This window comes from Brachyhypopomus gauderio, chromosome 11 (assembly GCF_052324685.1).
Source record: "Brachyhypopomus gauderio isolate BG-103 chromosome 11, BGAUD_0.2, whole genome shotgun sequence".
Classification (NCBI taxonomy): Eukaryota; Metazoa; Chordata; class Actinopteri; order Gymnotiformes; family Hypopomidae; genus Brachyhypopomus; species Brachyhypopomus gauderio.
Window position 1 is genome coordinate 11,243,330 of NC_135221.1, and position 27,138 is coordinate 11,270,467.

A 27,138-nucleotide genomic window follows, 5' to 3' on the forward strand; every position below is an offset into this window, starting at 1 on the left:
GAATCGTAGTTTTTCCTGAACAGAGAAGCATTCCTGATGCATTCCTGAAGTATCCAGCCGCAGAGCGATTTATCGTAAGGCTTTCGTGGGAGTGGCCACATCACATCATTAGCTTGGCTGTCATGTCACCAGATGAAAGCGAGTTCGAAATCAAACCAACGGTCAGACCTTTCGCCCTCGTGTTGGTCTCCGTCTTCTTATGTCTGATCAATGACTAATTCCTATGGCTCGTCTTGTCGTGTGTTTTTATTGCTTACCGACTGCTTTCCACCAATAGGGCTAGAGCGCCTATCCGTGCCCCTCTGCCCATTCCTGTGTGTACTCAGACATGCCATTAGCTGGATATATTGACTTCACTTGCCACTTATGAACCAATTAGCATATTCATTATGCAAATAAAGCCTAGTAATTATCTCTTGCGTGCAAATTAATTGTGATGTATAATGTCGGCATTGGACCACACGGGCTGGGAGGCCAGCCCAGACGTCTGCTTTTAAAGCTCAGCGAATGGGAGGTCTGGCCTGAGCGGTGGCGGAGCATTCCTGGCTGTTATTGGCCGTCTCCTTTAGATGAGGATCAGCTCAAGTTGGCTCAAGACAAGAGAGTAAATCGCAAAACAAGCTCTAATTAAAACGAATTTCGGACCGTCAGGAGCGCTAACAGTTACCAACTGCAATCTGATGTTAATCAACGGGGGTTTCTTCATTAATTGCCAAAATTAGCCTCATCAATCATGCGGAGGCCGGTGACTGGCTGTTCACAGCTGCTGAATCCTGTCACCGCATGTCTCCACAGGGGGAGTGGCGCGATGCTGCCGGCGTGGAGCACACACACACACACACACACACACACACACACACACACACACACACACACACACACACACACTCCAAAACACAAACACTTTATAGAAGTTTCTGGAGCCTTTGGAGTGGACTCACAGATGCTGGAATGGTATAGAAGCTTAATGTCTTTGCTCTAATAAGTGGCAAACAAAAAGTCCACTATTTAATATGTTTATTGAATTAGCATTCTCATCATTAGATGTTAATACCCAAGACTGTGTCAAGCAGGTTTAGCTTCATTTGGAAAGAAAAAATTAAAAAGCTACTGAAAATTGCCCTAGGTAGAAACTGGAAGCAAAATAGAAACACAGACCACACTAAGAATCAGAGTAATGTACTTGTTTGGATTACTCAGACAGCCCTCACCCTATTTAACATGATATTTTTAGTTGAAATGCAGTAGTTTTGGGAGGATTCAAACACCTTCCTCAGAGGTAGGACCCTTTTTTGAGCACTGGTATTTTTTAAGTAAATGATTAGCACCACAGTGTGGTGTGCTGTAAGCTTCCGTGTGGATGGTACAAGATGCCCACAGGCTGGTTGGGGAAGTGTAATTGGACATCCAGTTTCACCAGCCTTGAATTCAGGTAGGCACACTTCCCGGATTCCCTGTGACAATCCGCCCTCCCGTTTTCAGCAGGATGTAGTATGTTTCACATGACGGGATGTTCTGTGCTAGAATGCAGCCCCAATGCCATGCGCACGTCTAGAATGCAGAATCAGGGCCGTGCAAAATTCTGTTGCATTCGTCGCATGTTTTCCTCGCGATGCTGGAAGACACTGTCTCAGGAGTCGGTTCGGATTCTCCCAGCAGTCTGCCATGTCATGTTGAGTTGGTATGAGGTTTGGCGTCTGGCCTGTGACGCGTGGCCGACGGTATGTGTGGTTTACATGTTTTCAGCATCACTCAGCATCAGTCATTCAGCACCCACTTGTAGTCGGGATGTTGGGATCTTGCAATTGACCACTGCCGCTTTGCACAAACAGCTTTTAAAATTGGATTCTCTTACACGACACTAAATCGGCTGCTGGAGAAATAAGTCGACTAGATTCAGAGGACATTGAGTAATAGACTGGTTAACCACACCTGCTTTAAAATGCCCATCTTTAAAGCATTTGTAGTTCTTGTTTACTGAAGTGATTCCTTGATTTTAATATCAGCTGACATCTGACCACTGGCCTCAGACGGTTATTATAACTGCTTCACATTCGCTTACTACAATAATACAAGAATTATTCCACAGCTTGATAGCCTTGTTCTCCAGTCCGCATGGCAGTATATTAGCTTTAGCGCACGAAGAGATGACCACACGAATGTGTACCACTTCAGCAACATCGCATTAGCATGGGCGCATTAGCGGCGGTTTCAGCTCGGCTCCTCTGGGTGCGGCAGGGATGAATGGATGTCAAAACAAGAGCGTGAGCCCTTATACACTCCACGTCTCCTCAATAACAGCGTTCTAATTATAGCCCTCTGCCTCCTGTGCAGAGTTGATACAGTATGTGGACTTCCCCCATACGGCTGGCTCCGCTAGCGACACGCCGCGCCAAGCTTCAGTGCTCGCTGCGCTGTGCGGCTGCCTTCCTCCAGGTGCTACGGCAACGCACGCCAGTCCCCACCATGTGACCATCAGTGGGAAGACGGAGACCCTGCGGTGGCCTGAAGCGTGTCTGACCTTGTATCGACCCTCGGTGATGAAGACTTAAGAGTTGATCTCCTGGATTTTTTTGTGCTGGTGCTTTGTGGAAGGGCAGGAAACAGGCTGGCCATCCTGGACTCTGTGTGACTTCAGTAGGGTATGAAGAAGTGAAAAAGACAGTGTGTTACATCTGCAATTCCTGTCTTCTCTGGTTTGACATCTCACTCTCTCTCTCTCTCTCTCTCTCTCTCTCTCTCTCTCTCTCTCTCTCTCTCTCACTCTCTCACACACACTCTCTCTCTCTCTCTCTCTCTCTCTCTCTCTGCCTCTCTATCACCAGGCTTATTTTTTTCTCTATATAGTTCTTTTTTTTAATAATGCAGTAGAAAAGTAGCTCTTTTGTACCATATGAATGATTCATTAATTGCGATGGAAGCAGCTCGCTCCGTCTCAGGTGGCTGTGCTGTTGTGCTGTTAGCCCCGGCTTGCATCATGGCAGGGGCGCCTCCTCACACCCTCCGTCCCGCCGTGCGGGAGCTGGTGTATGCCAACCCCCCCCCCCCCATCAAACTAGGTCTTCTCCAGAAAGGGCAGAGAAGTCGAAATTAGGAGTTCCAATCACCTGCCATCTGCTATCTGTGCCTTACCTATCTCAGCCGGTGGCTGCGTGTGTGTGAATGCGTGTGCCTGCGCGCTCGTGTGTGTTTGTGCACGTGTGTGTGTCACGCGGAAGCGGGAAGGAGGATTGCCAAGAGGAAGGCCAAGAAGTGATAGCCATGAACGCGGCATTTCCAGTGTAGTGATTACAATGATGGAAGACGATGGAGATCTCATTCATCTCAGAGCAAGGTGATGGGGGACAGTCGTGTGTGTGTGTGTGTGTGTGTGTGTGTGTGTGTGTTGTGTGTGTGTGTGTGTGTGTGTGTGTGTGTGGGGTTGGTCCAGATATGGAGCGAGCTGTGAAATGGGACTGTCCTGTGGAGTAAGACAGGCGTCGGTGAGGAGGGGCACTGCCTGCAGGGGGCGATGATCTGATGATCTTGTGACTGTGTGGTGAAAAGATAGCAAACTTTCTTTCTCTCTTTTTCTGTTTCCCTGAGATGGCCGTTGACCTTCCGCACACGCTGCTGCTGCTCCTGCGTCTCCTGCCCTCCGGTGTGGTTCACGCCCGCTGGTCTGGGCGCAGAGGCTTAACTTTTAATCATTTTAATCGTGTCCCATGCCGAAAGCTTCTCGCATAATTACTGGTGTGCAGCGGTGCCGTGGTGTGGAGCCGGCCGCCTCCGTGTTGCCTGCGTCGGGACCTTCTCCTCCCTCACTCCGCCATTTCCTTTTAGCGTCCGCCAGTAGCCTCGAGTCACTCAGGAAATCGCTGCTCCACTTCCGCAGGCAGGGCCCGTGTTCATTTAATTAGAAAGTGTGAGGGGCTCATGTGACGAGGGAGGGGCCAGACACCACGCCCCCTCTCGCCTCAGCCCCACCCCTCCGTGTCCCGTTCACTCGTCGAGCAGCAGCGTGGTGGAGAGGGAACAACGTGTGCCCCCCCCCCCCCCCCCCCCTCAGAGACTCATCTGGAAGGTGGATTGTGTGTGAAATCCCTCCACACTGATGGTTTTGCTCTGTTTCAATTAAGCATGGCACATTTCTGCTCGCCAGATCCCTGACTAATCTCTTTAATACCAGCCATGTGCTTAACCATAGGGCAGATCGTTCCTCTCTCCTCAGGAGTCTCCGATCCATCGATTTCTGTCCCAGTCACCCTGACATTCTGGCAATTAACCTCCAGCCATGACCTATAATCTACAGCACAAACCTTCACCCAGACCCCACTTACTCGTTTGCAGCTACTGCCTGCTGAGAACTGTCACTTAAATATGAATCGTAACTAGATTTTTTATTTTTTTATTTTTTTATGAGCCCTTACGTGCTTATGTGGTCTTGCTGCTTCCGTTCTCATCACACATTAGTAATGTAGGGCATAATTGCACCATTCCTGCGTGAGACCCTCAGTAACATCTGGATCTAATGAAATTTCACTGCAGAATTGAGTCAAGTGGAGTCTTATTGGTTCTGGCTGCCACACATGGGCGTAAAATGTCTTTCTATCAGTGTCTAGACCCCAGCATCTGTCAGACGAATTTTGATTGGCATGTCGGCGCGTATGTGAAATTTTTCGATGGAAATAGCAGGCTTCCATTTGAACGATCCAATCCTGTTATTTCCCTAAGGAAGAGGTGTGGTAGTGAATCATAAATATAATCGCCGATAATTAATAATGTGGTGTCTACCATCTATCTGTCTGTGTGCAGATGCCCACTGATTCCGAGGTTTATATGATGGTACGTGGTATTCAGTACTACAGCTCAAGGCAGATATTCTCCTACTTTGCCTAGTTCTAATCAGAGAACTACGGATTAGATGCAGGAAGACAGTAATGGTATTGGACAGCGTGCTGGTGCACTCCCACGCACACGCATCTCACCGCCGCGTTCGTTTGCTTCCAGCCACTCCTGTGTTGTGGTTGGCTCACATGTTGCTCTGTCAGAACCCGTTTGCTTCCAGCGCCCCTCGGAGAGAGAGAGGGTTATTGTTCTTTTGTGTCGCTTTTCACATTAAAAATATTACATTAGCCCTCTTACACATCAGGCATCTGTTTCAGCCCTTTTGTTTGCACTGGTGCTCACAGGGAAATGAAACGATCCCTGGGGTGGCAACCGAGGGGCCAAAGCATTCATAGGAGCAGCTGGACTCGCCACGCTCTCCGATACGGGCACGTTATTTAACCAAGTAGTGCAGTATGGGGATTTATGCCAGTGTCTGGACAGTATCACTGGGGGAGGGCCCGGTATGGCCGTGTGGGTAACGTGCTCTGCTGGGGGGAGGCCTGTATGGCTGTGTGGGTAATGCGCTTTCTGGTGAGTAGGTTTAGCATCTCTGCCAAAGTAGCATGAGCTTCCCCTCATTGTCTTCAGTGGGACTAAAGCACTATATTATATAGACAAGGATTTTTTTTTTTCTTTTGTAAGCATATTAAATGCATTTATTGTCTCAGAGTGAAGGACGTAATGTACTTCAAAGTAGCACAAAGCTTTCATCTAATTTGCTGTTACTACATCTGCTTTTCATTGGAGATAAATGAACAGACATTTTTAAAAGCCTATTTTAATTTCAGTGCCTTTTCCTAAGAATGGCTTCAAAAGAAAATTGTAATTGAAATCGCATAAGAAAACATACTATTAAATTCACTTCTGACACAATGAGCTCAGACCACTAAATCTTTTACCATTCATGGCCATTAAGACAGATCACAAGACAAAACGTGTCACTTTCAAATGAAAGTTGGATTTGCTTTAAAGGTTGGGATCAGAGATTAGCTCTAACACCCGTCCCTGTCTCTCAACTAGCTTTTTATCGAGACAGAATGTGCAGGGATGATGATCTCTCATTCATTTTGTCTTAAGTCTTAAAGTGGGTTATTAACTCTTGCCTAACTGCCTTTGAGCAAGTGAGACCGAAAGTGAGGGAGGCTGAGAGAGATAGTGAGAGAGAGAGAGAGTGAAGAAAGGTGTGATTCAGAGAGAGAGAGAGCAAAGAAGAGTATGAGTCAGAGAGAGGGGGTGGGTGGGAGAGAGAGAGGAAGAGACAGCACGTGAGAGAGAAGGGCATGGGCAGGACTCCTCGTGGAGACACTCTTATGCCTGTTGTCGTGGTGGCACAGGTCCAGGTCTGGTCTTCAGGCACTGCACCTCCACGTTCACCGGAAATCACCACAGGAAGCAGCAGCAGCTAACACAGGAAGTAGCAGCAGCAGCTAACACAGGAAGTAGCAGCAGCAGCTAACACAGGAAGTAGCAGCAGCAGCTAACACAGGAAGTAGCAGCAGCAGCTAACACAGCAAGCGTGCTTTGCTAGCTGGTGATAACAGAAACCATGCAAGAGCTGGAATTTGCATGAGAATAAATCATTTGAAGAACAAAACCCCCTCCAAAAAACTCAAGAAGAAAAAAAAAAGTTCCTTGCCATATAAAGTTCTCGGTTTGTATAATATCACCACGCCATCACTGGCATGCCAAGTCTTGGCTTGAAAATCACTTTGAATTGCAATGACAATGACAAGGTGGAAGGAGACTTTCAAACCACTTTGATGTGTCAGCAAGTCAGTAGCATAAATCAACACTGTCAGAGGTGGCAGAGGTGGAAAATCACCTGACACTGGTGCTGGCTTGCTGAAATGCCAAACACTTATTGAGAGCTCCGGGCCACTGTTGCTGGCTCTCCTTCAGCGGGGTGGGGATTATTTATTTATTTATTTTGTGTTGCTTAAAGTTGCGATGTGTGTGAAACTCAGCATGATTTGGTAGCACCAGATGTGAAGAGCCCATGTGATCGCTCCCTGCTCAGTTCCTGCTCCGAATACATTACCCAGGTGTGATCGTTGGTGAATCTGCTCTTTTTGCCCATCAGCCCCTGATCCAAGCAGCATCTTTTGTGACATGACTACCCCAGCGAGTGTGGGAGTGAGCTGATTGGTCATCTCCTCAGCCATGTGTTACCGACTCCATATCCTCTCCATCCGGTCAGCAGGCCCGGATGCCATGACGACAATGAGCTGTTGTCCGCTGTGCGTATGTTCCCTTGTTCCTCTGTTATAAATGATATAAGGCGGGATGAACGAGCCTGTCCGGCGTTCGTGGGAGTCTGGCCAGAGAGACGGCCCCGCGGCACCTGGTGCCGGGCGGGGGTATGTGCGGGGGAGGCTGGGGTGGACGGTGGCCCGGAGAGCCTTATCTCCGCTCTCCCGACGGAAATCCGGCCACCAGACTGCCGTGATGAACAGCCGGGCGCACCACCTCCAAGAGGACAGAAACAAAAGCGGAGCGGAGCCATGTTAACAGCCTGTTATCCAGCTGTAGCATCAGACAGAGGAGGGGACAGGGCGCTGGGCAGAATCACAGCTGCTGGGGGGGGCAGTAGGGTTTGGAGTGGGGGTGGTGGGGGTTCTACCTGGAGCATGGCTAGTAGCATGAGGTCCACTGCAGTCTGTGAGCTGAGGAGCAGATACACGATTTGTTTCATTTATCTGTGTTAACACGCTCCTCCCACCCAAAGGTCCTGGGCATGTGATTGGCTGAGCCCGTTCCTGCTTCAAGCCTCCGTGTACAAACGTTCTACGTTTTTAACTGCCGAACACGTTCATAAACTAGATAAATGTCTAAGAGCATCGCACTTCACCTTAAGCATTAAATCCACATTATTTAGACATGTCGTTTCTTGCCTGCAGTGCTAAGGTTCTTAATGTTTACCTTTTAGACGTGGGATCAAACAGTTTACGGAGATGAAGTCACCTTACTGTGATATAAAGAGGCCAGTGTGAGTAAGATCACTCAGGTTGGGGCTAGAAGCTGATGATCTAAAAGTGGAGGAGAGGTAATTATGAAAGTAAGTGGGTTAATGCACTCAGGCTTGGAGCAGAGCCGGTTAGCGTTAACGAGCAGACCCGCCGATGCTGGGAGATCAGGGAGATCCCTCAATGTGCAAACGAGTGGCACCAAGTGGCCCGGATGACAGCTGCCGCGTGGAGACGGTCTTTAACTGGAGGCCGGACCCGTTTCCCCAGCGTTCGCCCATATCTGCGCGACTCGCCAACGTGGCACGTGACAGAATCCCTGTGCATAATCAATCAGCCATATCTCCCACCTTCGGAACGGATCGATGATCAGTCTCTGCCGTCTGGCTGGAGGCATAATGCTCCATACCTCATGGAACCTCTCTGGAAATAACAGTGTTTGTGCAGCAGGTTCTTCTAGGTGTGAATGTGGTGGGACCTTGGTGGATGGTCTCTTCTACTCCAGGTAGCACTAGGAGACACGGGCTTGGACGTCAGACCTCTTCTCTGTAGGTTGAAAACTTTTGATAGCAGCTGTTTAGTGCACAGAGGTCAAAGGCTGTCAGGCAAGCATAGCACACTCTTCCTCTTCCTCATGCTCTTCCCCACACTCTTCCTCTTCCTCATGCCCATCGTCATTCTCTTTATTGCTGGACCCTTGCATCACAGAACAGTTGTCTCAGTAATTAGGTAGTGTAGTGAAATGATCTTTCTCTCTAGAATTGTCTTTTACATGGATATTTTGTTTTTAGGTTTAAAATCACTGAGTAAATGTAACAAATTATTTTGGATAAAGTGTTAGAAGCATGCTCAAATATGGTTTCATCGCACTGATACCTGTAGACATCTCTTGTACTTACGCTTGGCAAATGGTTATTTATCTGCTTGTGATTTTATTCTCTGCGTAGTGGGTGGGTGGGTGCTGTGGTTTGGAGCAGAGCTACGTTTAGCTGCCACATTGATTTTCTAAAAGGTTGCACAGTAGGAGGCAGGAAGCCTGACGAGTCTCACTCTGCACACAAGAGCCCGGTTAATTGTGCTCCCCAGTCCTCCCTGAGACCCAGAACAGGACGGTGTATGCAAACACCACAGTCGTGTGTCTAACAACTTATACTTCTGTCCTTATTCTTCTTATTTGTTTTTTGGGTTTTTTTTGCAATAAAAAGGCACTATTTTCCAGTGAGTGGAAAGGAAAAAGACAATGTGTGTGCGTGTGTGTGTGTGTGTGTCTGTCTCTGTGCATCTGAGTAAACTATCTGTATTTATTTATTTTTCATTTTTTATTGTTAGATTTTTTTGATATTGAAATCAGGCCGTCAGATGCGTTGCATTCTGCATTTCCGTTCTCGGGGCCCTGGCAACACCAGGCAGGTACAGTGCTTTTAAAACTGGATCTCAGCCACAACGGCCACACTGGAGAAATGGAGGAGGAAAGAAGGAGTGACAGTCTGATGGAAGGATTGACAGATTGATATACTTAGCCTGACAGATGGTTGTACATGAATATGCTGGTGGAACACTGTTTAAATTGGGGGGGGGGGGGGGGGGGGGGGGGTGGAGAACACTGGGCAGGTAGGAGCTAGACGGAAGAGAGGGGGAGAAGTCGTAAGCAAGACTCTTTGATTTTCACACGTCGGCACCCAAACACACATGGCTTGGGGCAATTCGTCAGCTGTCAGCACTGCTTGCCTCCTCCTGTGGCTTCTTGGGGCTTGGAGGGGAGCTATCTGGGCCAGGAGTGACTCCTCCTCTACTCCCTTCCCCTCAGTTTAGCTCCTAACCACAGCCAACAGGCAGGCAGACGCTAGCTCTCAGCCCGCCTCCGTCTGGCCGCCGTGTGTGTGGCGTGGGGTGCAGGGTAGACGGCTCTCCGGCTGACGCTCCGTTTTGGTGGGGTTTTTTTTTGTTTAGTTTTCTTTGTTTTCTTTGTCTCAGAGTGGAACTGAGGGATGTTGCAGTGACATGATGTGGGCGTGACATTGTCCTCTCCCATGTGCTTGTGGGATACCAGCCTTCATCTTCATCTTCACCTTCGCCCACACGCCCACTCCCCAAGAGGGACGCTGTTTGCGCGCTCGTGAGTGTCGGTGAGGCTCATGGCCTTGGTAGTGTCTCTTCTTGGTGGTCTCTTGGTGGTCTCTCGCACGCTGTTGCCGCCCTATGTTGCGTTAGCGTAGCCGCAGCTGTGTGGAAGCGGTCGAGAGCGTAGAGGAGGTAGTGGTGCAGAGTGCAGTGCTGTACCTGGGTCTCTCCCCGTGTGGGTTGGGGTTTTCTGGCTTTTAACATCTCAGTTATGGTGCAAACAAACATCCCGAGGGTGCCAGGGTTTCTACCACTCATTAGACATTAATGATCCATGAATCCATTCGTCTTCGGCATGTGTGCGTCTCACCCCACCATCGGTTAGCGTCGTCGTAGCATCGCAGCTAGAGACGCTGGCCCTACATCCCTGATAAATCTCCATAGCCTTGCTGGAGAAGCTCTGGGAGATCATTTTATCTTACACTTGATTGCCAGATAATTATCAGTTAATTATTTAGAGCCTTAAATTAATTTGCTAAAAATAGTCTCTGTGCCTTGTCGTCTCCACTGGAGATGGTTTCATTATTTCAGCGTGTTCTCTTTCCCCAGTCTTGACATGGATCCACGTAAGATGTACGATCATGTACCGTAAATATGATTTTCATTTTTGTCATGTCTGCACTTAATCTAATCAGAGAGTGCTTCCGCGCATGACAAACGCGCCATCCAGTCTGTTGATGGCCTTCTATACGCAGAACATGCTGGAGGTGAACTAAACTATCTATTATGTATGGCAAAGTCATGTTAAGGCTTCTGTTAAGTTATTGCAGTTTGTCATCATGGCATAAGTTCAGCTTTCATAATGGTCAACTTTACCTTGATTTAGTTTCTTGCTGGACATTTTTTCAAGCTGAGCAGAGAACTGAACAAAAAATATGGAATCAAAACTGATCCCTCAAGCCTTCAGTGCTGGTTCAGCCCACAACCAGACCAGGCCAGGAATACGGATAATGGTAGTGAATGGAGCTGTTGCCTGTCACAGCATTCTGTTGGTATACACTCAGATCAATACTTCCCAGTTCTTACAGGTAGCTCTACCTCTCTCACTCACTTTCTCTCTCTCTCTCTCTCTCTCTCTCTCTCTCTCTCTCTCTCTCTCTCTCTCTCTCTCTCTCTCTCTCGCTCTCAGTCCTTTCATTCATTCAGCAAACATAATAAAAAAACATCTTTCGGCATTGGTGTACTGGCTGCAGGATCTTGTGAACAAGTTGGCAGCCTGATCAAATTAGTTGCTCTTTTAAAAGTGTTTGGTCCTCATTAGAATAACCACCGCAGCCAAAAAAAAAAGTGATCCGCATTGATTGAGCTTTTGAAAAACGGGGTATTTAAGTGCTTAGCTTGGTTATTTGTTCAGAATTTTTACATGGTCCAACAAAAGAGAGCATAGCCTCTATTGACATTTAAACCATTCCGTTGTCTGGAGGCAGACTTCAAAGCCAGCTCAGTAGGGACCACACTGGAAAATAGTCCTGGTCTTGATTAAAAGCGTGTTCAAGAGGGACGCATTCACCGCCCTCCCGAGGACACGCGCTTCAGCGCCTCCTCAGCCTTGATCACTCTTAAAGAGGTTAAAGCAGTTTGCCATAACGGCACTGCCTGCTGAACCACGTAGCCAAGTTCTCAATGCCTTCGCCAAGTCCTCCACAGAACTGCAGGGGGCGAACTTCCCTGGCTGGCCTGCTCATTCCTCTTCAGCTGCTGTGAACCCCTCCATATAGTTAGACACCCTCCCCACACACACACACACACACACACACACACACACACACACACACACACACACACACACCTCTACCTCCGCATCTCTCCCAGAAGAGGCTGCTGTATGCCACTGTGGTTTTCAATTAAAATGGAAAAAAAAGCCTGCAGTTGTTCTCATTTCAGCAGCTGTAAGATACAATCACTGGATCCATTTGTGTAATTTGTGTAATCACAGTGCAGTTTGTTAGCAGTGATAAACCTAATTGCTATCAGGTGAAGGCATGCTGAGCATGGAGTGTTGGAGAAGAAGAGCTACCTATACAGCTGCACACACGGCACACAGTCTATCTGCATTAGTACTACAGCATGTTCACTGTAGCAACACATGGGCGCACCCTGAACGCCCTGTAACCCAGTGATTTTTATATATATATATATATATATATATATATATATATATATATATATATATATATATATGTGTGTGTGTGTGTGTGTGTGTGTTGCCACTTAAATTTGTGCTTTATATAACAACACAAAAATATATTGCCTTCTTTTTCAGTATGTATTGTTCTAGGAAGTGACAGATACTTTATTATGACAGATTGTGAGTGATGTGATGAGATGTTGGTGGAGTGTGCAGATTGCCGTGGGCATGAGTCTGCCGTTCCAAACGCATGTATTGATGCACCGCTGACATCGGAGGAGTTGACGGCACAAACACGAGAGTTGACCTTTTGCCAAGCGTCCGGAGACTCGCTCCTGCGATGCTCAAATCGTAAACACGGCATGTTCCCATAGTCTTCTCACCAGCGGGGAGACGTTCCAGCAGGTCCTTCAGATGGTGGCAGCGACAGACAGCCTGCAGGCAGATACCCCCCCGGCCCCAACATTGTCTCTTTAAATTTGTCTGTAACCAACAGAATGTGTTCAGTGCAATGTTGAATTCTTTAAGATGCCCCTCAGATCAGGTGGTCTGAAAACCCAAAAGCAACAAGGTCTTTTTTTTTAGGGGGGTGGGGGGGTTGTAGAGGGTGAGGGGGGTTTGTCTATGGTTGCTTGTTCATTGAGCATAGTGCTTCTGCAGCTGGGAACTGTGCACAGAGACACGTGAAGGTCAGCAGCTCTCTCCCCCACACATAAATATTTCATATGCAGGGATGTGGACTAAATCGCCGGTGAAATTGACTCTGAATCCCGCTTTTAATTTTTCAAATGAATAGGAGAGGAGCTGATCCCTGGGCTGATGTGATGGAGGGGCTGGCCAGACAGGAGGTCACGCCCTCCAAGCTGAGGGGGGGTGGGGGGGGGGGGGATTCACTTATCTGCTACTTTGCCATCACTGTCGACACATCAGGGAGGGGCCACCGGGTGCTGTGCTTTAATTACTAGCCTGTGCACTGAGGTGAAATGGCACGCCTAGCAGTGTGGGGTGGAGTGGGGCAGTACGGGGTGAAGTGGGGCAGTACGGGGTGGAGTGGGGCAGTACGGGGTGGAGTGGGGCAGTACGGGGTGGAGTGGGGCAGTACGGGGTGGAGTGGGGCAGTACAGGGCAGAGTGGGGCAGTACAGGGCAGAGTGGGGCAGTACAGGGCGTAGCGGGGCGGTACAGGGCGTAGCGGGGCGGTAAAGGGCGTAGCGGGGCTGTAAAGGGTGTAGCGGGGCAGTACAGGGCGTAGCGGGGCAGTACAGGGTGGAGGGGGGCAGTACAGGGCGTAGTGGGGCAGTACAGGGTGGAGGGGGGCAGTACAGGGCGTAGTGGGGCAGTAAAGGGCGTAGTGGGGCAGTAAAGGGCAGAGCGGGGCAGTGCAGGGCGTAGCGGGGCAGTGCAGGGCGTAGTAAGGCAGTTCAGGGCGGAGTGGGGCAAAACAGGGTGAAATGGGGCAGTACAGGGTGGAGTGGGGCAGTACAGGGTGGAGTGGGGCAGTACAGGGTGGAGTGGGGCTGGCTAACACGGAGCGTGACGCTGCACAGCTGATCTGCATGCAACACTCTCACACAGCTGTCAGCTCCACTCACTAGGAAGGACCCTGTGAGAATCAGAGATCTGAGGGAGGCCACGGAGCTAAAACATCTCATTTCCATTTAATTGCTGGTGTGTGCGGGGCTGCACATGCTTGTGTAACCGTGTGTGTGTGTGTGTGTCTGTGTGTGTGTGTGTGTGTGTGTGTGTGTGTGTGTCTGTGTGTGTGTGTCTGGCCTGTAAGCTTTTGTGGATTTCTAGATGGGTTTGAGATGTCTGCGAAGAAAAAATAAATGTTGCATATAGAGAGATGCATAGCTCAGATAATATTCTCATCAGCTCTGCGTGTCTCCGTGGTCGTGTCAGGATTCCGCACTATCCACTGCAGTGTTGCGTCCCCGCCCCCCACCGCCTCCCTCCGCCTCCTCCACAAGCCCCGCCCCCTCCCCATGCCTTTTTCATTACAGGCTCAGAAGAAACAATCAATGTGCAGCCCGCTCTTGTCCCATTCTTAGTCAAAAATGTGCATATCAGCACAAATGTGTGTTCATTCTTCTCCTCTCCGTACACTTCCACACCCGCCATTCTACAAAATGAATAATTGGAATCTTAACCCTCATCAACTTCATTGCCACAGTTGCGTTTCCCCCATTCTCCTATTCCCTGAAAGGATTTCAGCCATTGCTCTTATAATTAATGTTCAAATCATTGCACACTGGGCTTAAATTTCAGTCAATGATGGACCATTAATCAGTAGATTGCTCTCTAAAATTCCACCATTTTCCTAACGAGATCTGAACCGGAAAGTTTATGATTTGCTCAGCCGCTGATTGCTTATGCAGATGCACAATAAGGCATAATTACACATGGCGGAGTCATGGGCGACGCTAGCTGATGATCGCCACCGTGTCGACGGCGTCGGGGAGCTGACGGCACTGCGACACAGGAAGCAGGAATGGTGGCGAGCCTGTCAGTGGCACGGCACTGATCTCCATCCAAGGTGTTGTGTTAATTACTTTGGATCCTGTCCAGAAATCCTCACAGAGTTCTGCCGTGCCGTGACATTCAATTTGGTACAATTTTAATTATTTTCACCGTGTGAAATGAGCCAGCCTTTTTGTTGCTTTCTTCTCCCATTACAGACACAACAAACAGTGATTGAGGCAGGAGGCATGTGCGTCTGCACCGGTGCCTGTATTATACTTATTTGTGCACCTGAAGGTCAGCGTAATTATAATTATTAGGAGCACGTTTTGTTTATAGTTCCATGGGCTTTATCGCTCGTCCTCTTCCACGTCATCCTTTTTTTCCTATCACGGATGATGGTGTGTCGTAACCTTTAGCATGAATGGTGCTAGCTCTGCTCGTGCTGTTCCTAGCAGGGCTTGTGTCAAGGACAAATGGAGCCGTCGGGATGCGTCACTAATGGGTCGCGTGTGCGCTAACTTCGCATAGCTGAATGTAAATCAGTGAATTGTGAAGTGTGATTGTGTGTTGTTTCCGCTAACCATGACTACCAGAGAGTAGTAGAGTAGCGTAATCCCACCGCACCTTAGACAGACACACAGGGCGCCGCCATCACAAACCACGGTTCTCCAGACTCCCTTGTGTTCACGTCTGCTCAGTGGTTGTCCAGCTACTCCGAACTAGCAGACCGTATCAGAGCTGATTATCATTTCCTCCGTTCCTCTCACTCCCTCTCTCTTGATGTTTCTCCTTCACTCTCTCTTCCTCTCTCTCTCTCTCTCTCTCTCTCTCTCTCTCTCTCCCTCCCCCTCCCTCCCTTCACCTCACTCTTCTGCCTATGGGCACGCCATTAGTGCTCCACAGATCCACCCTGACAGACCTGACGCCTACACACCTTGCAAGGCCCACCTCTGTAAAGCCAGGCGAGGGCTCCTGACTGCTGGACTGTTAAGCTCACAGGCCAGTGACTGGCCGGCCTCTCTCTCCAACCTGCCGCTCAGTGGCCAGACTGGCCGCATCCTGATTGGCTGGGAGGATGACGCTGATCCTCGCTAAAAGCAGCCTTGCCGTACGGCTCAGAGTGCGGGTCGAGAGACACACAGGAAGGCATTAGATAAACATTAATGGAAGTAGGTTAGGGAAGATTTATTAAGCAGGCTTTTTGGCCATGCCTAAGGGATCGAGCACCATTTTATTAACTCTTGCATGCAGAAAGGTAAACAGAGCTGGTAATTTATGACGGCCCCTTACAGGTGGCTGTGGTGGAATCTACTTTCAGGACAGCGGATGTCTTAGCCAGAGCATAACACTCAGTTCTAAGAATTCAAATGACATTTTGTTATCTAAACTGTTAAATTATAGCAGGATATATACTGTGGAAAAAGAGATTTCTTTTCCGTTATTTCACAGTGCCATGTTGAGTGGTTAACATGGTGAAACCTGCCCATATGGAACTCAGGAAGTCTCATAGATGTGTCCTTAAACATGATAACCCAGACAGATTGCTTTTGCTCTTCAGTGTGTGTGAAATAAAGCACTTTGTGGAAAGAGTTTGTGTTCTCTTAACCCTTTAAAGACAGGGCCCGTCTGTTTGCTTTGAAGTAGTAAGTGCACATTTTATCCCAACACCTGTATCTACTTAACACTTCTCTCCCTCTCTGTCTCTTTCCCACTCTCTCTCTCTCTCTCTCTCTTTGTGTGTGTGAGAGAGGAGAGTAAGGGAGAAGAGAGGAGAGAGACAGAGAGTGGGAGACAGAGGCGATGGAGAAATGTTGTTTCGGGAGGATGTGAGTTGTAGGACAATGCTTGTCAGCATCAGTGTGACACTTCTTTGATGTAGAAATAAGAGACAGGGCTGGCCTAGTTGGTCTCCAATCACACACACACACACACACACACACATACACACACAAAAAAAAACACTTTCCTCTCCTTTTCCTGCCTTTTTCACACCAGTGATTCAGTCCTCTTTCCATTGCTAAAGACTCAGACTCACGTTAACACCCCTCTGAAAGTCTCACGCAGCTGCACTCCCCACAAATGAAGTAGCTGGTTCCAGGATTGGCCCGTGGATGTTGTGGATCAGTGGCGGGATGAATAGCGTTCTGTGTAGATGGAGGAACAGCGTAATTCTGTTAACTGATGGAAGAATCACTTTGGCGTCATCTGCGATATTGACTGACAAGAGTCACATTCCTCAATAATAGAATTGCACCTGGTTAAACAGTGTTTAAGAACGAGATTGTAAGAAATACTTTTTACAAAGCAGCATTAAACGCCCTCTAGATGCTAAGTTGGGATTGCACATGTGTTTGGTGTCTTAAGCATTTGTTTTTGGTGTGTTCCATGTATGTCCAGTGAACAGTGAGGATTTCACTGTGCTAGGAGCTGTCATTAACCATTCAGAGAAAGAACCTGCCTTGGTGTGCTCTGTAAATTACAGGCCACGCAGGTCTCTGCCACTCAACACATGCTGGTCCCGCCCCCATCACGAGGAGCGACAAAACAATGACTGCAATCAGCTGTTCCTGCCACCGCTGGTCTCGGCCCTGAGACTACGACATGCTTCTCACTGCCTCCCTGACCACAGCTATTAGTGCACCATGCCACTGACTCCAAAGTTGGACCTGAAAGGCCGTACTAGCCCCACGTGTGAGCACCTCAGGCAACTTCCTGTTTCCCGACGCAGCTTCCCTGGCATTATGGGAAGGCATTATGAAAGAAAGGTGGAGGTATAATGTTGTGACGTGCGTGGTCGTGTGGGCCCGGGTGTTGTTTGTTGCTTCCTTAACCGCGCTCCCTCTCACGGCTTCTCCAAGTACGCCCGCGAGCAGTACGAGAAGCTCTCCACCATGCACAAGAACATGCAGAAGCTCTATGAGAGTCTGGGGAGCTACTTTGCCTTCGACCCCCACGCCGTCAGCATCGAGGACTTTTTCGGGGACCTGGCAAACTTCCGCACCCTCTTCACGGTGAGTGCATTAAGACGTTTGGCAACGCTCCTACCTCTCACCTGAACCTCTTTAAATGCAGGTATGAAGTAACACGTTCATAACTACAGTTTTGTATGCCTACCTCACTTCTGTTGGTCTGTACAGCTGAATGAAAACAGAGCGTGTTCTCCTCACCTCTGATTAAGTTTTGGATTGCGGTCTCTTCCATCGCCGTGTTTTGTATTTTTATTTAATTATTTTTTTGTGTGAAAAAAAAAATTGTGTGAAAATTATAATAGGTAGAATATTCCTTTTTAATCAATACATCATCCTAAGATATCATCCTAAGACTTTTCTGGGCTATCCTGTCTTAAGACTAGGCACACTAACCTATTTTATCACCCTTGATGCAGAAATGTCCGTGACAGGCTGGTTAGCCCATGGAAGAATGAGCATGTGTGGTAGATTAAAGCAAACATAAACCGGGCTGAGAATGGACTGCATAATCTATCGTGAGCATGTACCTTCCATGCTGATAAAAGCGCCCCTGCAAGTTTCTTATCCTTTAAACACATTAGCTTATAGCAGTGAGAGTCTGAACCCTGGAGATGGACCTCTTCAGACCCGGCTCGGGTTTAGGCAGGCCTGGGTGAGCCGTGAGAGCTTGGGCCCCTTTCACACCGCCACACCGATCTTTTAACACCTGTTTTCATCTATGTTTAATGCATTTGGGAGTCTGGGCCTTTTAAAAGATTTAAAGGTCTTAAAGTAAATGGCTTGGACTGACCATTTTAAGCATTTATGGTCATTTGATCTATTTTTATGGACATGTATTTTTTTTACCTCTTTTTATACATGGTATTAGTTTCTGCTCCATAATGCAAATGTTCTATAAAACATTTTGTTAGATTTCATGTTAGAATGTTAGATTTCAGTTGAATGTTTAACAAAGCAGCATTTGTAAAGAAATGCCTGCTTTCAGTTCAAATTCACTGCTTAGCTTTAGCAGTTTTCATTGTTACACAAGCGTAGCGTGATCTCGGGTAAATCGGAGGACAGGAAGTAGAAGATGTATGGCCTATAACACTTCCAAATCATGCCAAGCCTTTCTCTGGGGATAAAGAATTCCCTAAGCACTAATTTAAGTGTTTCCCCTCCCGATATCTTAACCCCTACTAGCTGGGAGGTGGCAGGGGGCTGGCAGTGTGTCAGTGCAGACATTTTGTCCAGGAGGTATGCTCCTAGTCCTCAGAATCCATTACTTTGAATGGCATGCACTCCTTGTCAGGAGCACAGCTCTACCCCCACCTATCCTCCTGTCTGATCAAAGTCTAGTAACACACGACAAGGCACACTCCCTCAAGGACTTCGCACTGCGTGGCTTTAAAAAAAAAAAGGAATCTGCAAAAATAAATTAATTTTTCAAGCAAATCGCTCTTCATGAATAAGTTACGTCTGATTTAGAGTTCAGTTGTGTAAAGAAACTATGGACAGAGAGGCCCCAGGAGAGAGAAAGAGAGTGAGAGAGAGAGAGAGAGAGAGAGAGAGAGAGAGATCTCAGTCAGGAGGGAGAGAGACAGAGAAAGAGAGAGAGAGAGATCTCAGTCAGGAGGGAGAGAGACAGAGAGAGAGAGATTTAGAATAGAATGGAATGGAATAGAATAGAATAGAATAGAATAGAATAGAATTGTAAGAATAGAACTGAATTGGACTGAGATGGAGACAGAGAGCACCCAGGCTGTCCAGTAGCACACAGCCACACAGGTCCTACTTCATACACCTTCAGGTGACCGATGGTGCCCTAACGCAGGCTCCTCCCACAGTGACCCGTTGCTTTCTTTTTTTGTTTTATCCAAAAACCACTCCATGGGTTTCTGATGTGGCTTGGCTGGACTATGGCTGATAGTATATGAGTGAGCTCTGGTTGTACGTATTGATAATGTGTCAGGCATACTGCTGACCTAGGAACATGGGGAAATGGATATTGTCACTCTTTGCCAGGAAGGTTATTATCTAACTAAATTCATATTCATGATGGACACCTCATTAAATTCTCTGATTGATTTTCATTGACAATCTTTCAGCCTTCGCATATTTACAGTGCATCATCGTTTTGAGTCATCAGGACATAAGCATTTATCTTCACATATGACCAATATTGGGAAATGTTAAATTATCTCAGACATATCTGTTTTGTAGGAAAACAGTTTGTCAGTTCTCATGAAGCACACGCACACACACACACACACACACACACACACACACACACATTTAAAAAATAAATAAATAGATTAACTGCTTTTCTTTTCGCTATCTGTCAGAGTCAAATTTAGTGCACGTGGAGTTTATTCCAACATCCCATCCATTTCTTTTGATGTGCCACGATGTTTGAAGTGCTAAAGAGAAGGTTGTGTGTGATGGGAAGAGTGTGAGAGGAGGAGAGAGCCCCACTCCTTCATGTAATCCCTACCAGAGGCTATGGATGAATATCACTATATTAATGACTTATCAAAGAGCAGCAGATGGAGGATGAACCAACAGACTCACTGGTTAATTGAGAGTGTCACTGATTAGCCTAATAACGCAGGGAAAGGTCGGAGAGCCGTGATAGAGCATCGGCGCTACCAACCGGCCGTCGAGCCGCGCGGGTCGAGCCGTGCGGCCGCGGGTGAAGGCATCCGGAGCGGGCTAGCATGCAGCCGCAGTGCTGGGACTTTAATGCGCTGGTAATAGAGAGATGGTGGGCTAGTATGATGTCACCCTCTGCAACAGATTTGCCCAGCTGCTGTGCGTGTTGCCTCTGGCCTGCTTCTATGGTGCTAGCCCAGATAAATCATTGAGTTATTGGTCACCGTCTTCTGCCCCGGCACTCGTGATCGATGTCATGTGCAAATCGACGCACGCCTGAAGAGCGCCGGTCGCGTTTTTAATTTTCGCAGCCCCCCATTTATCGACTTTCGCCCCTCTCCTCACTAACAGGAATGTTAATGTTTGGATAGAGAGCTCAATTATGAAGGAAGGAAATATGTATGGCTCCATATGGGTCAGAACCGCCACCCCCTCCCCCCACCTCCAGTCGCATCGCTAGTTATTGCTGAACGTTACTTCAGCAATCCCAATGCAATGACAACGCGCCTGTTCTGTCTGGATGTCTCCCACACCTGGGTGGTCTCTTTAGAATGCAGGAGACGAAGAGCGCGCTAAGGAAATACACATGCGCAGGTGCCCGCTTACCAAGAACATCCCGACCAGGGTTCATGAATTATTGACACGGTGGCCACGAGGAGAAGAATCCCGCACCTTTGCAGACCAGCCACGACCTGCTCGGATATTCCGATGTCCACGCAGGCAGAGCACATCCCACTACGACGTCCCCGCCGTGCGGTCTGCCCAGCCAGGGCATTTCCAGAGACCCCCCCCCGGCTCACTGGAGGAGGGCCGTCCGCAGGTGCTGTTGGCAGACTCGCTAAGTTTCTCCTTTGGAAGATCCTTTCCCGCTACAGTCCCGCTACTGCGGACAGAAAGAGGCACACGCGTAGCGAGTCCCTCCGAAGTGTGCTGTTTTCACCACCGCATGAAAGTGATCCTGAGATTTATGAAGATTCCTGCTGAGAAGATCCAGTTTGCCAGCATAACAGCGCTGTTTCCTCAGCATTTGAATTAGTGAAAGTAGACAAGCCAATAGGCTTTAATTAGCATATGGATGGGAGCCTTCTATCCAAGCATGGCTGTCGTCCAACCCCGTATCTTTGAAATGTTTAAAAATTTTGGTTTGTCCTCTAAAGACGAGCAGAAAGACAGACAGAGAACTATCTTCATCAACAAGAAGCTGTTTTTAAGTATCCCTCCCTGAGTAGACTAATTAAGTAAAAGAGTTTTAAGGGAAGCTTTTCCCCCCTGTAATCAGCTTTCTTAATGAGTTTGGATTATTTAGTGTGCAAACACAATTATCTGACCTAATTTGCCTTAACGTATCGATTAGTGGCCACCACTGACAACCTGAGGACTTCCTGGGGATTTCAGTTAGTGTTGTTGCTCTGTCATTTGTCTTTTCTTTAGAACATTTGCATATTGACAAAATGTGACATCTGCCTACAATGTCACAGAAACTTCATGGGGCTGTGATTGTGTTATTAGTATGTTCTGATGAGGTCTTTGGTGTGGGTTTTGCTTCCTCTCCCCTGGTCTTCCTCCCAGTCTGACAGTGCCCATGCCTCCTCTGAGACACACAAAGTCCCTATCGGTGCATCTTTGGATGAAAGTGGCTGGCAACTCACAGCCATTACCAAACGATCAGGGCGCAGTTTCATAATAGCACACTACAGCGCTGCAGTCATCCTGCTTCTCAGAGATGATGTTCAGAGTTATGCTCCCGTCAGCATGTTAGGACGATCTCTGTGGCTACTTTTGAAAACCATACCCAGAGCATTCGTATCTGAGGTGGCAGATTGTATAATCCTTTGTGTAGGGAATGTGGGCTGTTCGGTTCCCTGTGGACGTTCAGCAGTGGCTGGTGACAGGTTCAGATGATAGCCGTCCTGAGGCGGGAAGATTCCCTCAGCTCACACCGCCTTCCTCTCCGTGCCCTGCGCACAGGCCAATCAAGCGTCGCGCAAGCATGCTAATAACATCGACCCCGGGTCGTTGTTATTAGCTTGAGATCGTCGCAGACACACACAAATGTTTGAGTGTACGGACCTACACACAAACATGCACGTGCCAAAAAAGAGGATTTACAAAAAGACAAAATTAGTGTTTTTTTTTTTTTTTTTTTTCTTATTTGGGCTTTACTTTATTTAGAAATCCCTTCAAGGGTTGTAAGCTACTTTACCAAAGCGTCCTATCTGAGACAAACAGAAAATAAAACAAACTCAGAAAATAGAAGAGCCACAATCAGACATCGCGAGCATAAGAGGGGTGTGCTGATAGAGACAGACGCAGACATGGCGTTGGCGTCCCTGAGCCCAGCCTGCGGGTGTGAGTGTGTGTAGCCCCCCATCCCACTCGCGCTCGGTGGTAATACGGTGTGGCCTTTGTATTAGTTTTAGATGGTGTTGATGTATTGCAAGTCGTGAAGCCAAAGTTGAAGAGCTTTGAGAATGTGTTTGGGATTTGTTTATCTCATGGAAAGCTTCTAAACTGTAGGACTCAATTAAGAAAATTGATAAAATCATAAACACTGCCCTGGGCGCAACACGAACAGTGAATACAAAAGAGAAAAAGCACATTTGTTGCCATGGCAATTAGAGTTTTTGCATGTTTGATCAGAATAAGATAATTATGTTGTGTAATCGTGTTTGCAATCAGAACTGCATGTTTGTTTATAAAAAAAAAAAATATTTAAAGTGGCAACAAGAATAATTTTGTGGCAATGAATAAATAATTTTCCAAAGGGAGAATGAGAGGATGTGGGCCTGCACTTGACCAAAGATGGAGGCCTGATCACTACACGATTAGAACAGAAACACCAAGGACTGAGACGGGCTGCTTTTCTCATTTCTGTTCATGGCTCAAGCTTGCAATCATTACATCACGTCCCGAGGTTCTCTCTCTCTCTCTCTCTCTCTCTCTCTCTCTCTCTCTCTCTCTCTCTCTCTCTCTCTCTCTCTCTGTCTCTCTCTCTCCCCCAATATCTTTCTCCTTTTTTTATTTCCCCATCAAGGATCCAGTGACCATTGCTAGTGACCTTTGAGCTATCTCCACCACTGACTGCTATGGCGGGAGGAGTTCCCCTGCTCCTCCTGCGTCTCCCTATAATCCCCCCCGCCAGGTCACCGAGCCCTGCGTACACACGTGAGGCCCCGGGGGGGGACAGATAGGGGCTCAACGTCAACACTCGTTATATCGAAGTGCAACGACGCGGACTCCCACGAAGCGGGCGGCTGTGTGTGCGTATGAAGTCCGCGGTGCGAGCCCGCAAAGGTTACGCAGTCACACCCCCTCTCTACTCCTCCGTCCCCACACCCCCTCTCTACTCCTCCGTCCCCACACCCCCTCTCTTCTCCTCCGTCCCCACACCCCCCTCCCCCACCTGCGTCCTCGCGTCCCCGTCCCCCACCTGCGTCCCCGCACCCCCGTCTCCCACCGCTCCCCTGCCTCATCCATCCCAACAACTCCGTGACATTTAAGAGAGCAGAGGGCGGAGGAAGAGTCTTGATATCTCGCCCCACGCCCACAGCTTCTCTCCCCGCACCACCCTCGGTGCCCGGATGGACGCGGACACGCTGCCCAAACTCGCGGAGCACACTCATGTGCCGTCCTCATCATTCGTGAAGCTTTATCTCAGTGAGGCTCTCAAACAATACCCACTGTGCTGTCCCCTTAGACTCTATCTGCTCGTCCCTGTTTAGTGTCTCTCTCTCTCTCTCTCTCTCTCTCTCTCTCTCTCTCACCCATCAACAGTGAGCAACAGTGTCTAACTGAAGTGGCCAATCTCTTTCACTCTCTCACTCTGTAAGCGCCAAGTGCCTGCGATAAGCTGTGCATGGCAGAAACCTGCTATTGTGTAACTATTGTGCAGCCATTGTGCAGCTATTGTGCAGCCACAGTTTGGCCAGTGCGTGTGCTCTCTCCACAGTGTTGTCCTGTCCACACTCTTCCATTGGCATGTGGAGTGTGTCATTGTCACGCTGCAGAGGACGAGAGGTCCCCAAGTTTAGTGCTGCGTCTCTAGTGGACCCCTCACTGTGGAGAATACAGACCAGCAGCTCAGATACAGCCTCCTTCCCAGTGTGATCACACATTGAATCTCTCTCTCCCCCCCCCCCCCCTCTCTCTCTCTCTCTCTCTCTCTCTCTCTCTCCAGGAGGCTATGAAGGAAAATCACAAAAAGAAGGAAATGGAGGAGAAGGTGAAAAGGGCCAAGATGGCGAAGGAGAAAGCCGAGCGTGAGAAGCAGGAACGTCAGCAGAAGAAGAAGCAGCTGATTGACATGAACAAAGGTAAAGCATCATACAGCACTGAGGGCTGGGGGTGTGGCTGGGTTGGGTTGGGGGTGTGGCTGGGATGAGTGGGGGTGTGGTTGGGTTTGGGGGTGTGGCTAGGTTGGGTTTGGGGGTTTGGCTGGGTTGGATTGGGGGTGTGGCTGGGATTGTTTGGGGGTGTGGCTGGGTCGTGTATGGGGTGTGGCTGCGATGAGTGGGGGTGTGGCTAGGTTGGGTTTGGGGGTGTGGCTGAGATGGGTTGGGGGTGTGGCTGGGTTGGGTTGGGGGTGTGGCTGGGTTGGGTTGGGTAGTAACTTGTAAATTGTTACTAGTAACTAGTAAATTGGAGTTGGTAGTAATTTAAATTCACCTGTGAACAACTGCACATTTGTCACCCCTCTCACACACACACTAAATACCCTGGGCTAAGTAACAGACGCTGCAGCTGAGGGTGACGTGTAAAGATGGCCATCTCCGATTGGCTGAGCACCAAAATGTGTTTCAGCGCCCATAGCGGTGTAAGAGTCATGGGACCAATCACATATGGAGACATACACATCTGCCGTGTGAAGGCAGCGATGTTTGCACTGCTTTGCTAATGATGGCCACGAGATGATCTCAGCACGTCAAGCTCAATGGGTGAAGTCTCATTAGTGCTTCTCGTCAAATTGCAGCAGCACTCGTGTGATAATGGCACAAATGATTCATCCAAGTAGGATGTGTTGTAACATCGACTGTAAGAGTCTTTAATGAGGTCCAGGTGGGCACAAAACAAACGCTGATATGTTTTTAGTCAGAGATATCTTCATAGCTGTATATACTCTGTATATACAATTTCATAATACCGTATTGCGCTGCGATTGCAGTGGTAAGTAATTATGTGTATCCAAGTAACTGCCATTGTTGAACTAATAGAAGTTATATACAGTACATGAGACAACATTTTAAAAGTGTTTACAGCAATTATGAAATGGATCTGTGCACAGAGTAGACGGGGAGTGGAGACGCATTAACGCGCTTGTGAACCTGCCGGCTCTCGCAGCGCACACACACTCCACCGCAGATGCAGTGGGTCACACGTAAAGATGGGCGTCTCGGATTGGCTGGGTACCAAGATGTCTTTCAGCCTTAGGAAGGTCCCTCGAAGTCCAAAAATACAGGCATTTTGGGATTCGACTGTGGAAAAGTCCAGAAGACAGCGCTGAATGGGTTTGAATTCTGGCACTTTCACGCGGTGCTCCTTTCATTTCAGCCGTGGTTCACTTCCCTGTTGTGGTCCTTTTTCCCTTTTGCAGATACTGTGTGCTCTCTGGCTCCTGCAGCTACAGAATGTGCTATTAGGCATTCAGAGGACTCTGCACTGCGCTGTTCTCATCCCTACAATGAGGCAGAAACTTCTGCCTCTGGCCAAAAACAACCAATGAGCTCTTTTTGTTCTTTCTGACGTCTACTGCATCCTCTCCCTGTATCTCTCTCTCACTGTATCTCTCTGTTTCAGTCTCTCTCTCTCTCTCTCTCTGTGTGTATCTCTCTGTGTATGCTGCCTTCCTGTCTCTCTCCCTGTCTCTGTATCTCTCTCTGTCTCCCTCTCTCTCTCTATATATATATATATATGCCTCTTACTCTCTGTATCTATATTTCAGTCTCTTTATGTCTCTCTCTCTCTCCCTCTCCCTCTCCCTCCCTGAGATCCCCGCTTCAAATGTCACAGTGAACATAGCACCCATCTGCTCCCTTGCGTTGGGCAGAAAGTGGCATGTCACTCAAGTTTTTTTTAAGAAGTCATAAGTAACCTGTGAATGCTCAGCTTGTATTGATGGGGCTACCTGGCTAAACAGATGGAATCTCATGAGCAGTTCCTCATTTCTTTGTCCCGGTTTCCTTAGTAAGATTTGCATGAACATTATCTTGAAATGTGCATATTTGGAAAAAACAAATAATGTGCCCCACAAACACAGTACATGTATGGTTTTAGAATTGGTACATGTATGGTTTTAGATTTGGTACATGTATGGTTTTAGAATTGGTACATGTATGGTTTTAGATTTGGTACATGTATGGTTTTAGAATTGGTACATGTATGGTTTTAGATTTGGTATATGTATGGTTTTAGAATTAGTACATGTATGGTTTTAGATTTGGTACATGTATGGTTTTAGAATTGGTACATGTATGGTTTTAGATTTGGTACATGTATGGTTTTAGAATTGGTATATGTATGGTTTTAGACAAGCTTTTTGCGTGTAACTTGGCGTGAGTCAGTGTAAAAATATGGTTTATCTTGCATACAAAATTGGTCCTGAAAATGGCTTTTGGAATTCCAATCCTGCAACCCAAACTGGATATTGAAAATCCATTTCCATTGTGTTCAACTGAGTCTGAGAGCGTTCACAGAGTGGGGAAGTGTTTGTGGGCTTTGACGGCGAGATTTTTGCCTGTCTCAGGGTTTTCTTCTGCAGTTCCTTGTTTAGAATAGAGATGTCAGTGTGTCCAGTTTGTTTTTTCTCTGCTAGCATTCACTGTTCTTTATCAGAAGTCTTGAATACCGATGGAGTTTTGCCCTTTTCATCACCTATAGAGGGTTGCCTGAGTCTGTGTTTGTGTTTCTGCAAAAGAGGAAAAGAAATATATTGCCAAATTCATAAAACCTACCACCAAATTTGACATGGCATTCTCAGCAACTAGTGTTCACGTGTCATC

General features: G+C 47.8%; 1 protein-coding gene across 8 annotated transcripts in view; it reads left to right on the forward strand.

The window, feature by feature from the left end:
• Positions 1-27,138, forward strand: part of diaph2 (diaphanous-related formin 2) — a 346,005-nt gene that overhangs the window by 270,407 nt on the left and 48,460 nt on the right. For all 8 annotated transcript variants that reach the window (XM_077021911.1, XM_077021909.1, XM_077021914.1 and 5 more), the window contains 2 exons: positions 17,389-17,554; positions 24,321-24,456. In XM_077021911.1, the coding sequence (XP_076878026.1) occupies positions 17,389-17,554; positions 24,321-24,456 (302 nt within the window). The remainder of the gene's footprint in view (positions 1-17,388; positions 17,555-24,320; positions 24,457-27,138) is intronic.